Source organism: Polyergus mexicanus, unplaced genomic scaffold (assembly GCF_030449975.1).
Source record: "Polyergus mexicanus isolate NDT 795.1 unplaced genomic scaffold, iyPolMexi1.0 SCAF_9, whole genome shotgun sequence".
Lineage (NCBI taxonomy): Eukaryota > Metazoa > Arthropoda > Insecta > Hymenoptera > Formicidae > Polyergus > Polyergus mexicanus.
This window is the reverse complement of record NW_027223329.1, coordinates 7,846,589-7,864,684: the sequence shown is the minus strand read 5'-3', so window position 1 is coordinate 7,864,684 and position 18,096 is coordinate 7,846,589. Positions and strand designations below refer to the sequence as shown.

At 36.4% G+C, this 18,096-nt stretch overlaps 3 protein-coding genes across 5 annotated transcripts in view; 1 reads left to right on the top strand and 2 right to left on the bottom strand.

Annotated features, from left to right (window-relative positions):
- Acj6 (abnormal chemosensory protein 6) overlaps positions 1-2,928 on the bottom strand; it is a 44,320-nt gene extending 41,392 nt beyond the window's left edge. For both annotated transcript variants that reach the window (XM_070302009.1, XM_070302010.1), the window contains exon 1: positions 1,802-2,928. In XM_070302009.1, the coding sequence (XP_070158110.1) occupies positions 1,802-1,963 (162 nt within the window). In that variant the 5' untranslated portion in view covers positions 1,964-2,928. The remainder of the gene's footprint in view (positions 1-1,801) is intronic.
- The window catches only part of LOC138936540 (beta-galactosidase), a 110,223-nt gene that overhangs the window by 72,492 nt on the left and 19,635 nt on the right, over positions 1-18,096 (top strand). The window lies entirely within an intron of this gene.
- Y-f (yellow-f) lies at positions 13,224-17,910 on the bottom strand. Its single transcript, XM_070301201.1, has 6 exons — positions 17,809-17,910; positions 15,648-15,911; positions 15,100-15,299; positions 14,644-14,851; positions 14,147-14,482; positions 13,224-13,573 (listed from the first exon to the last, which is right to left on the bottom strand). The coding sequence occupies exons 2-6, from the start codon at positions 15,907-15,909 to the stop codon at positions 13,377-13,379; spliced, it is 1,203 nt and encodes a 400-aa protein (XP_070157302.1). The 5' UTR covers positions 15,910-15,911; positions 17,809-17,910; the 3' UTR covers positions 13,224-13,376.

Below are 18,096 nucleotides of genomic sequence, written 5' to 3'. Positions count from 1 at the left end.
AATTTTTAACGGATTTGCTTTGTCGCTTCTAAAATTTAAAATATAAAATATAAAAGTGACATCTTTAGAAATATTTATTTTGTTAATTAAATGCAATGCAACGATTCTGAAGAAATGATTCCAGACTTCTCGGGAAATGATGATTTATTGAAATATAGACGCAACTTGGAAGAAATATTGATCTTTTCATGAATAAAAAAAAAACATGGGTTCATATACGTGTATTCTTGATATTCCTCCCATACATGCATACAGTTATATTTATAGATATATTCGCTTTAAAATTGGGTGTCTACATGTCGCCAGTAAGTAGGAGAAATATGAGCATGCCGACGCGGTCAAGTGTCGGGCAATGAAAACGAATGAGGAACGAAACTTCAACGATATCCCTCGCCACCCTACGTCGCTCGCTTAAAATGTTCCACGGTATCGTACTCTTGCGTTTATCCGATCCGCCATTTCAATCGTATTTTAAACGTTCGTGGACACACAAAAAATTGTCCGCGTTCCATGCGATAGCGCACGCAATATTGCATACGGCAAATAATAATCACGAATAAATGCAAACGTGTCGCGCATAGATCGTACATTGAACGAATTAAAATTAAAATGTACACTGTATTCTAGAAAAAGTATCAGATAATATTGTCTCCGGATGAATTACTGATTTGACTACGATAATAAAAAATTAATTAAAGTTTAATATAATGATTTTTTTTAAATTAATAAATAATTTCTTTTTAAAATTTTTAATAAAAAAAAAGTTTATACTTGAATACATCTTTTATGATTATTTTATTTTATATTAGTCAATTTGCAATATATAATATATTTTTTAACTTTAAAAAAATATAAATTAAGTAACATTTTTACAATTAATTAAATATTACGATTTAATATTATTATATATAAGTTTGTTTATTGAATAATTTAGTAGAAGCAGACTTCTTATAGTCGGTTCAAGAACCCGAAGTTACGATTAAACTATTGATTCATCGATAAGATTAAATGGGAATTCTTTTGCTAATAAATTTTATTGCAATATCATTAAAACTTGACACAATTAATTGACAACGCATTTTCTTTTTTTTCTCTTTTTTTTTTTTTTTTTTAGATAAAACCTTGATTCGATTCACCGTTTTGTGTGTATGTTATTCGAAATAGAGGACGTAATTCATGAATTAAATTAGCTAACAATAAGTCTTATAATTGTTTTTATCTTTAAACATGAAACATTAGACAATAAAATATGCATAGAAGATTTTATGCAATGTAATTATTGAGAAACTTGAAATTGAAAGACAAAAGAAAAATATTCAATATATAATATATATATATATATATATAATATACATATATATGTGTGTATTGTTTATTATTTTATTCATTACTCACATTACGTTTTCGAATATTTTATTTCAACATTAGTCATTAAATAACCTGCGCGCAAAAATATTCGATCGTTTAAAAGTTTATATACTTAACGAGAGATGCATTTTATTTTATTTTTTTTTTCTAAAATATTATAAAGAGTTTTTTAAACAAGTGTGAATTATGATTTATACAGAAGGAGAAAAATCATATTCTAGCATTGAGAGAACATCTACTATAATTCACTTATCGTCGCAAGACGCGAGTTTAAGTCGGATGAACATCGAGCTCTCACAATCTGAGATAGATTGTGAAAAGTGTGTCGCGAAGTATTTTTACAACCGCTCGAAAGTTTATCGAGCGGGTTTCTCTATCGAAGGGCGGTGGGTGCGATTGGACGAAATTGTAGGGAACCGGTAATATCACTCACCGTAGGGTTCGGCATACATCGCCTCGGTGGCGGCGGCATCGGATCCGGCGCGGCGCGATAAGGCGGCGGCGAGTATCTCCCCGAGGGAAAGCATCCCGGGGCGGTGATGGGTGCCCCGTGGAGTCCCTTGCTCCCCATCATCTTGTCCGGCGAGTACATCATGTTGCGTGCCGCCTAAGGCTGCCTTAGGCCTCCTCCGCGTTTTCCGGCTCTCCCGGCTTCCGGAATCGGGCGGCACTCTCAGACGAGACGTAGGTGATACCGGCAGCGACGGCTGCGCCTCTCGGTTCCAAGATGCATTCGCATCTGTGTTATTATCGCGACGTCCGGATTGATTTCGAAATAATTCAAAGTACGTTCACCGTTCACGTTCACCGAGCCGTTCGCGGAGCCCCCCCGACACCACGTCCAGGACGCGTACGTATTCCGCAAGGGGATGATCCTGGCACTCACCTAACGCACTCACCTAATCGAGATTTATCAGTATATAAGCGCGGATACGAAGGATGTCAGAGACCCGCGGTCCCGCATCTCGATAGTCAGTTTGAACGTCGCTTCCACGCGACGTAAAACCACAGTCAACGAGAATCGCGCGCACCCCGCCGTGTCGACGATAACCAATGATCTCACGATCTCTCCGAGCACCTTCTTTTCTCTTTTCTTCCCGCAAAAAGAAATTGTAAAAATCAATCGCACGCTCTACTTCGGATTCACTTCACTTCGGGTTTTCACCAGCGTGTGTGTCTTGCTAAGGATGGAGGAGCGAGAAAACGAAAGGATCCACCGAGCGATGAAGTGACCGAATTCTTCGTGTCCCGCGAGGCACTCGGGGATTGTTAACTCGTAGCGACACTGGCTTTCGGAGGGAAAAAGGGAAGAGAGAGAGAGAGGTATACCGGCTCACACCGTCATACACAGGGGGTTGAAGTACGCGCGGGGGTACAGTACGGCGGACTCTTGTCCCGAAGCTCTGCACTTTTTGGCGCTGACTGGCCGGCGAGGAGCGCCTCGCGGATGAACTCTTCCAGGGGGATGGCAGGAGTGCCGCTGTCCGTCCGGGGGTGCAGGTGGGGGATGCAGCGGGGAGAATCGGCGGTCCTGACGCGATGCGGCGCAGCGTGGCGCTTGCCCACACGGCGGGAGGGCTCGCTCCTCGTTTCGCGAGGGGGTGAGTTAGCCAGCGGAACGGAGAGTCCCGGTGAACGGGGGCGGAGCCACGCGCGGTTACGCTTGCGCCCCTAATCTCATGCACGTCGGCCATCTTTGCCGTTGCTTTCAGGGGTTGCTCGCATGGGTGTCGCTAACCGCGACCACCCGTTTGTCCATCCTTCCTCGTGTGCGTATACCCTGTTTCGGTGTGCGTATGTATGCGCGTGTACATCTCGACGTCCCTTCACCCTTCCACGTCTACGTTTTGCTCGCCGCCGCCACTCGCGCTCGATCCTCTTTACACCCTCTCTCTATATTTCTAGTTGAGCCAAGTCTATCCTTCTCCCTCCTTCCCTATCTCTATCTTTTACATCTTGCCTGTCTTCCCGCCCGTACATCTCTGTAACCACTTCCGGCGCGTCTTTCTCTTCCATGACGAATATCAGCTCTATTTTACTCGCGCGCTCGGTTGTACGCAAACGTCATAAGTCGCGTTATCGTTATATCTCGACGATGTATAAATATCTGCGCGTGCTTATTGTAATCTTTATCGTTGGGATTATAAATCTCTATTTTCTCTCTCCCTCCCTCTCTCTTTCTCCGTCACATCTCCTTCGCGCTTACTACTCGCTATTACGCATATTTTGTAGTATACGCGTTTTTTTTTTTTTTTTTTTTTTTTTTATTCTCATCTCGCTCGATCTACTTCTTCACCGCTCGCTGCACATCTTTCCACATCGGAAAGTTGTCATTCGAAACGAACTTCATCCCCACGTAAGTCTCGCCGTCGCGCGTGTCGGTACAGAAACGAATGACGTTCCTTTCTCTTACATTTTCTCTATAATACATCGCACTTTCGTTGGCCCAAGCAAAACACGCTGCCACGACAGCTTTGTCATTGACGTATTAGTAAAATCAGATCCCTCCCTTGTCTCTCCCCCAATTCTTCCAACAATCACTTTATATTTTTCTTCCTAACAAGAGGCGTTTAAATCTGACGTTATTGTCATCTCAAAGTGAACGATAGGCGAGCTTATCTTGCTCAGATCGTAAAAATCACGCGTATATATGAAGTCTACTCCAAGTCCTCTCATGGCGAAACTTTGACTGACGAAACAACTAGAAATCCATTAAGCCATTGCGTTGTGTTATTTACATTGTTATAAAAAATTGGTTGGAATATATTCTTTATACGCGTAACGCAGGCGCATATTCATTTCTCATGTTAAACGTTCATGATCGCAGAAATTGCACACATTGTGAGATTTATTTTAAATGTTCATCGTGAGAGAGAAATTTTGAAATATACCTAAAATTTATTACAATCCGTATCAATATAATTTATATTATTATCAAAATTATAATTAAAATATTCTTAATGCACCAATGGCAAGTGCAACGGCACATGTCCAGTTCTCACGTTAAGCGCTTATCTATCCACGTAATTCCACATAATATAACGTCGGATGCAATTTTCATTTGAAATATATAAATTTTAAAACTCGAGCAGAGAGTTATACGCGCATATACGCTTATAACGCCGATTACCGGGCTGTAAATATGGATTAATGTTTTTTGAACTTTATTCCAATTAAATTTATTCACATTTCATTTTATGATTTATTTTATAAGTATAGAATTCATTTTAGCAAATGTGAAAATTATGGACGCTTGATAAATTTCTATCTAATATTACAAATATATATATATATATATAAGATTGCCATTGAAACTTTTAATTTTAGACCACATTTGCATGATGACAAAGTGGGACTAAAGAAATACGCGCGACGACATACAAGGTATGAATTATGTTAAAAATAGGTATCTCATATGCAATTGGCATTATAATTATATACTTTGTTCAATTCCCGTCCCTTGAAATACTCAAGTCACGCAAAAGCATTACGCTATCATTAAAACAGCCTTGAAGCACATGTTGTAGTCAAAACTATAATTAAAGAGACAAAAGGGTAAAGTAAGTAGAAACGCGTCATTTGTTTTGCATTATATTGCAACATTTTTAATCTTGTTTCTCTCAACAATCAAACATATTTATTTTTCAATCGATAAGAGATAATGAAACTAGTATTTATATTGAAAAAAAAAAAAAGGCACAATTTATAAAGAGAAAAAAAAAATAATAATAATAATGACGCGTATACCCAATTAATCGTATATTCCACGACGATATTTTAATTTAATTATAAAAAATTTCTAGATAAAATTGCTAAACATTTGTCTCGGTATTAATGAGACAATTTTAACGACCACGTACTACGAAAATTTGAGCAAGCAAATCTTCGCAGTAAGTGCAGACTTGTGTGAGCTGTTTTATAGTAAATTTTTAACGTACCGTGTGGACCCTCCGTATCCCGGGACCCCTCTGTTAGTCCCGCAAGGCTTCGGGATTTCGGTCGATCGAATAAACGAATAAAGCTGTTTCCTATATATGATTCTCCGAGATGCCAATGAAATTGACCCGTACACAAAGATTGACCCTTCTTCTTACGTATACATAATACATTAACCTCGTAGTTTATATGTATTTATATTATATCCAATATTTATGTACGTGTGTGCGTATTTCTGATTGTTCGAAACAAAATCGTGACTTTTTTTTATCATTTTTTTTTATTTTTATTTTTTTTATTTATTAACGACTTGATAGCAAATTTCGATCAATTTAAGCGCAGCTTAAACAGTTATTCCATCGGTGAGTTTCGGTATCGGTTATTTTATCTCTTGTAGTCCGCGCTCACAATCGTCCCTTACATCGGCGTCGCGAAACGGAAGCGGATGCATGAGAAGCACCGGACGAGGAGATAACGCTTCGAGAAACGAGCTCCGGTGTAAGAAAAAAAAAAGAGAGAGAGAGAGAGAGAGAGAGAAAAGAAGAAAAATAAGAAGGATAGAACGGGGTCGGTAAGAGATGGAACGGACCGTTGGAACACCGTTGGATGCGGATGAGAGAGAATCGCGGGATGGCGGAGAGATAGGGGGGACGGGGAAGGGTGGAGGGACAGGGGGTGCAGGGCGGAGGGACACGCTGCGAGTTTGGCGGCAGTCGTTTTCCGAGGGATGTTGGGCGGAAGGTTCCCGCGGGGCCTGTGTTATCGCCTCGGCAGGATGACCAGCCCGCGTTATCAAATATTAAACCTACTTGCACCGGCAGCCTATCCTCGACAAGATATCCAAACCTACCCTGCCCGTTCCTAACCCCCGCGCGACCAACCCGAACCCCCCCCCCCCCGCCCTAACCGACCGACCTACCTACCTATCCACGTATACCGCATCGCCGTACACACCGGCTACCATCAAAACCTACGCCTAGCCCACTACATCTCTATCTCTCCTCTTGCCACCCGCGCTTACGTTGTTTGTTCGTTATAACGTTGGGATATTCGTGGCCGGGTCGGCGCGGCGCACAATTCGCCACCCGCTCGCGGCCATTTCGTACTCGAGGATAGCTCGGGAAAAATTCTTTCCCGACGATATCAAGAAGATATCTTTATCCTTCTCCGCGAGAAGGAGAAAGAGACGAGATCCTGCGAGGCTTATCGATACGTTGGCTAAGTACGTAGCTAATTCCCAAGTACAAAATCGGAGTAACATCGAGATTGCGTGAGGTTTACAAAATCTCTAACGCCTGCTGAAAATTTATTTATTTCTTTTAGAAAAAGAAAAGAATTTATCGCAATGTGAAAGTGGATTTGAGTGAACAAATTTATCGAAATTGATGTCAAATTAATACATCTATAATGTTTCCATTTATTTTGTATCATTTTTTTGGAATTTTGTTATTTGTTAAAAGTATTATTTTGTCGCTTTTTTTAGCAGTCTATAACACTATATATATATTTATATATGTATATGTATATGTATATAATTTATTGCACAAATTTTGAACAAATACTAATCCATGCAGATCTATTATAAAAGAGTAATTAGGTAAAAAATGTTGCTATTCTAATTATGCATAAAAATAATGAATAAAAATAGAAATGGCGCGCTCTATACAACGTCGCGTCCGCTTGATAGTTAGAGTTTTACACAACATCTCGTCATATATTTTTGCCAAGCGTAATAACAGCTTTATTAAATTATTTCGTACATGTAACTACGTTTTTTATACCGAGGGTTAAAGTGGACTTTTTTAATAACCACATTTTTATCAATATGCAACTCTTTTTCATGAATGTATTTCGCTAAACTTAAGAGCTTCACGATTAGACAGATACTATATTGAGTTTTGTAATAAGTCTTCAGAAATTTATTATTTATTTATTAATATAATAAACATGATAAGCATGTAAATGCAAATTACATGAAACTAAGAAAAATCTAAGAATACAAATGATCAAATTTGATAATTTCAATAAAGTGATAATAATTAGAGGAAAGAATTATTTCTATAAAATGAGAGAAAAATTTTTACGTACATTATGTCTATCTATGATAAATATTTTTCAAAATATTTTATTGCGGAAAAAATATTTTATTTCTATTATTCTGTGGTGTGAGAGGACTTTTATACGATGGGATAGAATATTTTCTAAAATAGAATGTGTGATAAGTTATTATAGAAATTGAAAATCGAACGCAATAAGTCGGGAATGCTGTTTCAGTCAATTGAGCGTGAAGATTTGAGAGAAAATAAACAAGATATGAAATTTGCAAATTGCAGCAATTTTATAATTAGCGGTAAATCATTCTCTAATAATTAACTTGCAACGTTTATCATTGAATAAATATTAAAATTTGGTCAAGCCTTTACACTTCGATTTATCGCACATTCCCCCATTGCAAACTAATCGTGACAGATGCGTGCGATTTAGAGAAAACGCGAAATGAAAGGACATGCGCTGTAAAAGAAAATTATCTCGAAAGGTTTTGCTTATCGATTTCTCATATTTTATGAGAAATAGACTATATACAGCTGTGAGAAACTCATTACAAGAACATTATATTACAATTTTCTGTCGTCAAAAGTTTAATCGATTTCTTCACGCTCGTGAAATTGAAAGTGAGCGATAAAGACGTTTAAAGACACTAACTCTTTGTACAAAGCAACTCTTTTGCCTTTTATATCTTTCACTCCCGTATAATGATCCTGATGTGACATTCTCTCGCTTATTAACGGATGGACGATTACACTCGTTACCTTGATAAGAAATATGTGTACAAAGTGATATCTACGATATCTTCGTTTATCGCGCAATAAAATTAATCTTTTTCATGCGTTAATTGCACCATAATTATTTTCGCCAATAAAAGATTAGCAATCGAATATAATGGAGAAACTTTAGAACTCTGTTTTCCTAACTGCAGTTTCCTTAAAAATACATTTTATCATTATAAAAAAAAAAAAAAATTATTATTGAATAACGATACAATCAAGTTGAAATTTTCCAAATTAATAAATTTCAGATATATTTATATAAATAAATGAAGAAGAAAAATGTCCCAACTCTGGAGCGATTAATTACGTATTTCGTAATTCTGTTCAATTAAGATGATTACATAGATATCTTATAAATAAGGGGAAAGTGTGCTCGATTGCCATCTAGTAGTATAGCATAGAACTAGGCAGCCGAATATAATATATCCTACATGTGTTCAATGATCTTATCAGTCTTTCTTATTTGAAGATATTGTCAGTAGGTCATCGATTTCAATCATTACTCGGCCAATTCGTTCCTAGCTTATCAATATTTCTCGCAACATTTTGACAATTTTCAACAATTTTAGAAATGATATTTCTAAAATTTCTTCTTCTATGATTATTAAACATTATTATTATATAATTATATGTGTTATAGCACACTTTATTTTCTAGACACAAAGATGCACTTTTGTTTAAATTTATAGATCTTGTATACTGTGCATGATATAATTCAGGAATGTACTTGTGTATTATAAATAATCTTAACGATCTTATCTCAATTCTGTTCCGTAAAAATCATTGGCGATCGAGGGATGATGGAAATTATATAAATGTAATAGATTACATTGATGTGTCGGACGATGGAAAATTATTAAATCAATTCGCGGAATCTCGCACGGTGTCCGTTCAAGAGAGAGAGAGAGAGAGAGAGACCCCGTGCAATATTAAAAACTTTACAAATTACCGCGGCTGAGATCCATAGGACGGTTAAATCCACCACCCTAGATCGTAGATTACAGCAATTGTGGCGGAGAGATAGGAACGCGAAAGAGTACGCGGCGGCGAGGGTGAAAATACGGAGGAAGAGTCTGGGAGGGAGGGAGGGAGGCTGTGTGTTCGAAACACGAAAAGAATCCACCGGGAGGAAACGCACGCGGATCTTATTCTCTCTCTCTTTCTTTTGTATAGCGAATCCAAATACACGGCGGGAGAAAACATAGGGCCACGTTTTGCCATACAATACACACGTACGTGCACGCGCGACGTTACGCGTGTGTGGCACGTTCACCGGGCCCCTCGGGCTACGACCGTGCCGCTCTTTCACGCACACATCAATACACAGTACATATATATATATATATATATATATATATATATATATATATATATATATATACGGACACATACATACGTGCCTCTCACACGTGCATCCGCGCGAGCCACACCGACGCATAGATTGCATACTTATGTCGGCACTGTGCACATAAAGTTAGGGGGGGGGGTGGGGGAGGGGGGAGGGGCGCGCGCTCTCCTTCGCTGCCGCACAAGAATAAGAAACACGGTAGCATACATAAACAAGAAGGTTGGGGATGCAGCAATTTAAAACGTACCCCGGAATTCCTCCCAGCGGAGTCGTAGAGCCGCCCTCCGTATTACGAATTCCTCCCCTCTCCTCCCCCTCCCTCCTTCGCCCTTCGCCCTCCCAACCTTCGTCCTCTCTCCCTTTAGTACTCTGCGTTGATACCACTGCTTTTCGGTCGTATAAAGTCGTACTATGGGCGCGCGAGAGGCCGTGTATTAGCGTATGTATCTGTCCGACGATCGTACACCTACCACGACATCATCATCCGCCACGCCTATCCTGGATTTCGATGACGTGCAATCGGTCGTGTATCGGGGAGGGGAGGGGGAGGGGGGGAGGGCGGGGGGGAATGTTCCCTCGCGCGGGGTGATTCGCGAGTAAATTTAGCCCACCCCGATATAAGAATATCGCGATTCGCGGCGAAGTTACGTGGCCATTTTCACGCCCTCGCAAATTGGATCTCTGACATTTCTTCGTTCGCCCTCGCGTCATTCTCGTCACAGACCGAAATACATGTTATTTTATTTTATTTTATTATTATTATTATTTTTTTTTAATATTAATAAATGACAGTTTCCGAGAAATATCGAGAAAGAGATCTGAATTTATTAATGAATTAGTACAATATTTTATGATCTCCGAGACCCTATAAGAGATGACATTCAGTTTGTCCGTTTATACATTTTTCATTTCCATAAATCTACATGGGACGAATACAAAAGATTAACGGCGAATAAACGTTCGGACAGCAGCGTCTTAGTTCCGGCGAGTATCTCGATGCTTTCTTTAACCGAGCGACAAACATATATTTTTATAACCGGTTGACACGAGGTAGCTGTAAGTTTGTAATTTGGAGTTGGATGTAATGTTATTTAACACAGAATCGTAAGGAATGCGCATATCTCTTCGTGAAATTTTTACGCGAAACTTTATAAATATTCATAAATGACGCACAAAATAGCGCCTGGCGCCATACACATGGGACTGAACATTTCGCAGGATAGCGTTCGCACGGTACGTGGAATGCAACAGTACTGAAAAAAAGAGAGAAAGAAAAATACAATATCTCATAGTGATATTACTCTTATTATACGTGAAACGCGCGCGCAACTTTTACACACATTTCCGGTTAAACAATCTTTAAATAGTTGCTTTAATTTTTTTTCTTTTTCATTATACAAACTATGTGGCGATCAGTTTTATTTCTCTGTAAATAAAAATGATATTTATCTCCCAGGACAAAAATAAGCTGTAATATAGATTCTTAAATAGCAGAAAGGAATATAAAATTAAAGATCTTTGTAAAAAAAATATATATATATAATACAAAATATCAACACGAAATATAAGATTTTACATTTTCCTCGCGATTTATCGGACTTTACACGACGAAACTATATTTCTCGGAGAATAAAGAAAAATTCAAGATATTTAAATTTACAAATCGCGCAACGGATATTCCATTATAAATTTCCTCGTGCGACACATTACCGGGGATATTTATATAATCTAGCGCGTAGGGGTGGGCCTTAATCATGCTCGCGCTCGCGAAACTTAACCCGAACAATGCCCTCGGAGAACCGTCCTTTCATAAGTATTACCTATTATGAAGATCAGCGCCGGTATCAGCGCGTATAAGTCAAATAAACGTTAACAATAGAGAATTTCAAGTTACTTGAGCGTCGTGAATCGAGCGATTGAGTGTTTGAGCGGCGGTGTCGCCCGGGGCGGCTGTGTTTGCAGATATAAGGGAGGTTCGTGCCGGGGGTTCTCTCGGCGAGTTGGGGGAGTTCAATTGGTGGCGGCAATCCTAGTAATGTACCCGTGGGGCTGTGTCAAAGTGCTCTTTGCAAGAGAGCACGACGTTGCATTCTGCATTCTACACCTTCATTCTTAGGCGGGGGGGGGGGGGGAGAGTGGAGGTTTTCGGCGAGAGATACCGGAAGCTTGGCATCTTCTCTATCCGCGATCCTTTCGCCCTTTGACTTATCGGTAAGATAACAAAGATACCAGCCAGGGGAAGGGGGAGGGATGAATAATTCAAACGAGTTGACAAATCGTGAATATTTGAACGATGGAACAGAAATTCGGGGGGGGGGGCGGGAAAGGGGGAGATGGGACGCGCGCGTGGAATCGAGCTCTCGATACGAGTAACTGTAAAATGGGCGACAGGATATACATATTGTTTATACAGACGGGACTACGTGAATCGGGCACGAATATGGGTCCTCTCATGACCCACAAATAATTCATAGAAAGTCGTTACTCGCTAAAAAATGTGAGGTAGAAAGAGCGAAACAGAGGCGGAATATGCATCGTTTGTTAAAAAATGAGATTGTATTGTTTACATATAAATCATTCCGAGAGCTCCAATGGCAAGCGATCGATACTGTTACACGTATCGGTATGCGTAATTTGATTTACTAAAACATATCCCGCGGGAATTTGATTCTATGAAATACGCGGCACTTCTTATAAATCGGGATGAGGGGACCGTTGGATAATGGCGGAAGAAGCAATTGTCATTCTTATTCCGCTAAGAGTTTACCCTCGCGTCCCTTCTCCTCGCCGCGTTAATCCGCGTCGTCGCCAGAAATCCGACGATCTAATTGAACGGTGGCGGCGGCGACATTTAGCTGTCATACATTTTAATTCCGCAAATGCGCCGCCTCGAATAGGCCTTTACAGTCTTTTCGCACCTACGCGGATCCCGGCGACTTCGCTTTAAAAACCGACGGCTAAATAATGTATATCACGGCGGCGAGAGCGGGCGGTAAAACAGTTATAAAAACACCGGCAACTACGTTAGGATCAATTATTTAGAATGTACGGCTTCGTAAAGAGAGAGTAGACCAGTCGTAAAGGGGGCGGAAGAAAGTAGCGCTCCTAGGACGAGTTTGACGGGAAGAAGAGAGAGAAGGGAGTTGGAAGCTCTGGGCGGAAGCTACCGCGGGAGTTATAAAGGTTGCAGTTAAAAGTTCCGTGAATTATCAAGGGATTGACTGGCTAAAGAACGTAGCTGACGCTCATTTTAAAATGACGCGTTGAAATTTCAATTTCTAGCTATATAATCCACCGCGGACGATAATACGCTGCTTCTAATTGTGATAGCGGCGCTTTAATTCCCTCCCCCCAACAATTGATTTTCAAACGGGCCGCGTTTATCAATATTTATCACAAGTTGCGAAATATGGATCTGTCCTCGCTTTTTTTTTTTTTTTTACATTTTTCATACTTAAAATGTAAGAAATAAAAGAAAGAATGCACACGTGCATTGGAGAGAGTGAGAAGGAGGACGGCGAGTTTATATAACACGCATCTCCTTTTTCATGTTGTTAGAAGGATATTTCCATTGTCTCTTAAACACATTTATGGAAAGCTATATAGAAGAATTCTTCTTTTATTCAATAACGTATAATTAAAAAAAAAAAAAAAAAAAAAAAAAAAAAATGCCATGTCAATCACGATAGGCGATAAATTAAAAAGGATAATCGAGAGAAATCTTTATTTATAATTACGTTTGTGTAGATGTGTTAACATTAAAGTAACATAAGTACTTATCATACACTTAACGTTTCTTAATTTATTCATATATAAAAGTCTGTAATATTAAGCGTATGTATAATTAAATAATAAAATAGAAAGATATTTTTTTATAATCTAACTCTTTGATTACTCTACCGTATTACTTTGCATAGAGATGTTAATATTCCGAGATCAGCTGAAGTAATGAAAAAGTTTGTCATTAACGGATCGAAGCTGTCAAATAAAAATTTCTGTAAATTATTAGAAAGCACGTATAATTTTTGAGAATTATCGTCGATAGCTATATCTTGAGGAAACACCAGTGTCGTGTTATCCTGCGCCACTAAATCTGTAAAGAAAATTTATGTAACTTCAATGCAAGCTAATAATAATAGCTTTGTAAAACAAATAAGCGGATTATGTTACTTATTACTTAATTTGATGTAATTTATTTAAATTAATTTTTTTGAAAATTTTTCAACTGTCATATCGGGCCTGTCCAAAACATATTCACGCTTATCGGAGCATTTTAACAGAGTATATATATATCTCTCTGATGCTCTTTTGTAAGCATGAACTTTAGAGACATCTCTGATGAAATATATGAACTACGGCTTCATAGATCGCTCTAACGTTATGACATTTTATCGAAAAATGATACAGATTGAAATTAAATTCTTTTGAAATTTGTTATATATTTTTGCGAATTATTCTCAAACGATGAACTAGAAGATAAATAAATAATTTTGCAATTTAATTGAAGTTTAATAAAATTTCTTATCATACGCGGAAAATTCTATGATCTTGCTTGAAAAGAAGGACGAAGAATACAAAACAATGATAATAATGAACGAAATAGTAGTAAATGACGTAAATATAGAGACAAGGAGATCTATTATGTATTCTTTCGTGTAATACTCACTGAATGTTTTTGGACTTAATTTTACTGTAGTATCCCAACACGCTATACCATTTCTATTTATTTGAATAAAATAATCGATACACGTTTCTGAATCGATGATGGAAGATGATCCTTGAGTCAACGGTCCCTTATTGCCAACAATATGGAAATTATAGTGATTCTCCCCTTTTATCAATGTACTATCTTGTAGAACATTCGTAGACACGGAAAATTCCGTGATACCCGACATAGCGTGAAAATAGAGTGTTCTGTATCCATCATCGCGTATTGGGGACAGAGACATTCCAAAAACACCGTCGGTCCATTGGAAGTTATAGCCGCTAACGTTATAATCACCTACCAACAGTTAGCAGAACACACGTATGGGATAATAAAAGATAATAAAATATATTTTGATGAAAAGAATCTCTTGAGATTTTTTGAAAAGGAGAACTTAATCGGGGGTGAAACCCGACATGGAAGAAAAGAAGCATATTATTATTTTCTAAATACGTTACCATTTAACGGATCGAAATGGAAGAAATGATGATTAATTCGCCAAGAATCGTTCTTTTCCCAGCTGTATACCACGATACCATATTCGCCGAAATCACTCATGTACACATAGGCTTTGTCGCATTGTCCCGGTGCAACATCGACCACAAGATCGGCGATGAAGCTATCCGGCTTTACGTCTGTATCCTTCAGAATATACTTGCGAATAATCTGCAAACACATAAGTGCATACATTTATGCCAGAGATCTTAACAAATGCAATCAAATAGCTTACATAGTTTGACCACATACAAATACGACATTTTTAAAATATTATTAACAATCTTGTATAAATTCATAACTTTTATTACGCGCAGTGATTTACATAGCAGTTTATATTTTTTATTAGAGGCTAAGATTAATAGACAAATTATTATATATAATAATTAAAAAATTGTATACACATCGAGAAACGATACCTTATCCGTTTTCAAATCGATAACAACAAGCGTCATCGGTCGTATAACTGTGAAATTTCCCAAAATATCGTTTATTCCTGTATCGAGACCCCACATGCGATCACAAGCATCGATCCTGACGCGAAAAATGTTTACGAGCCCGTCAGGTGAATGAATGTTATTTGCCTCGAGATTAGGATACGGTGTTAAGATCGGACTGTCTGTTAGAGAAATATATAATAATTTAAATATACTTCCTATTAATTAATTAATGTACTTTTGATATTCTTTAAGGGATTTCTTTATACTCGACGTGAAATTTTTATTTTCCAAACTTATCTTATCAAACAGATGTTCTCTCACCGCATCTGATTGTAAAAGAAGTTTTTTAACATTTACTTCATTACTTTTTTTTCCCCCTAGAATTTATTACTTTCTCTTACGCACAAGTAATAAATCGTACATATAAACTTTTCATATTATAAAAAAATACGCTCAATATTATTAGTAAAATTCTTCGAGTTATATATATATATATATATTTTTTTTTTTTTTTTTTTTTTACTTACGTGTGGCGTTGATCATTGAAAAGCTATTTAAATTGGCTAAAACTCCATTTTTCCATCGCGGTATTGTGACAAACATTTTTTTGTACCATGTGGCCAAGCCTAATGGCATGTTGTTATCCGGGATGTAATCGCCGGAAGCGATGAACTCATTTCGAATAGTATCATTTGGAAGTTTGAATTCGACCTGCTTCCACGAGTAATCGGTATTGAAGGTGTAGCCAGTTGCCGTGGCCAGGCAGGCCAAAAGTAGCAAATAGGACATATCTACAAATAAAATCAATTCTCTCGCGAAACGATAATATAACAGTAAATAATTTTTAACAAAACAAGGTCAATTATTAAGAGAAACGATCTTAAAACAAAATATATAACAACAGATGATTGTAAATATTTATTAATTCTGCAAAACTGAATATTCAATATTATATTTATAATGTATAATTGTAATTTAAGTGATTATCAAACATTTCCTAGAAATGTTGTGAATGTAATAGCTAATAATTTACAGTTTGATATTGATTCAATTTTTGCAATCACTGCACGATAGCCATTTATATAAAAAATGTAATTAATGATAATAACGATTACAATTATTCATCAGAAGACACGCAAATTTTTTGAACACGAAAAGATTTAGTTTACATTTTTAAATCTAATCTTCTTGAGTTTTTATCGTTTTTTTTTTCTGCTCCTTTCAACACAAATTGCCAAGTTCTGAAAATTATTTGCATCGGTTATTCTGCGTTCATAAAATTAATTCTCTCTCAATTCTTTATATCATATAATTACTGAAAAACATTGAAAACATACATCTCTATGAATTTTAAAATATTCCAAAACACGAAAATATATTGTTCTCTTAATTCTTTATCACTTACTGAAGGATATTCATATACATAAATACATTTCTATGAATTTTAAAATATTTCAAAGCACAAGTTTATCTCGTAGATACAATAGTTACAAAAATAATCAAATTACGAACAAAATATTAATTGTAATAAAAATATTAGTGTAATGATAGCTATTTGTGTTTGTACATTGCATAACGAATTTAAAGCTTTTACTGCTTTAGCTACGCAGCTTTCATTATGTATGTATATGATTCAAATCGATTAATGATTATGTTTGAGAGAGATTCAGATGCAGTATCTTTTTTAATTTAGGAACAAGAAAAATAAACTTGATACTTTTAGAAATGTAGCGTGAATAGTAGATTAAAATTATTCGTGACAAAAGCTTTAAGTGATCCGGATGTAAGTGATTTAATTTAAAAAAAAATGTTATAAAAATTTCTTTGCATCATATTGCAAGATATTAGACCATAAAATTTTATGTGTCAATGTTAATATGGTAATGAAATGTAAAGCAGTGCCCGAATATTTTCACCGTTAATACGCCTTCGGCAATATATTCAAATTAGACCAAGTTTTTACTTATAAGAACCGGATTTCTGGTTTCCTTTGTTAGCTCAATTTGCTGCAGAGTTTTCGATGATGAAAATATTGAAAGCCGAATTATTGCATTTAAAAGTAAACTCTTTTGAAAATAAATTGATGGATGTGAACGAAGGACGAAACTTAATTTTTTATTTAATATTATATGTGAATTCTATTTAAATAAAACTCTGTTGAATAAAAATTTTGCTATTAATTATATTTAATAAAATATAATTATAGTATTTTTAATATTAAATATCTTATAAGCCGGAGATATGGTTCAGTTAAATTTCAATTACAGTTACATTATATTAATGTTATAGTCAATTTTTAAAAATTAGAACATAAAATAGATATAATATCCTCATATTATTTATATGTAACACATACACATATTATTATATATAACATATACATGTATTATTTATATATAAACGTAATAAATTTAGGTAAGAGAAATTATTCAAGTTTATTAGTTATATGAAAAATATAAATTTATATATAAATAATAATTTTTTTTTGCTTATATAAAAAATTTGCGAACATCTTTTATTTTGTAGAAATATCTATTGTTCACAAAAATATTATACTTTTTTAACTAAATAATATTTATCACGTAAAATAAATATCGAATTATTAATTCAAGGACATATTTATCACTCTAAATTTATAAAAGAAACAAGATTGTCTTAAGCGATTAAGTGATGTCAAAACAAACTCACTGCTTAATCTGATCGGTCTTCCGTGGAACGGTGAAGTGGAATGACGTCTGTTGTAGACCGTGTCGGTGGCTTTTATATGCCGATACCATGTTTCAATGACGAGTATTAACGAGTCTTTGTGAAAATTGCTGATGCTGATGTCGGAAAAAAAATACACATGGTCATCGATAATGGAAAATAATATTTTCTTTACGAATTGAGAGCTTTAGAAAATTAAATTAATAATAAAATCACATATTTTTCGATTACTTAAAAAAAAAATTCAGTTTCGAAATACAATATTATAAA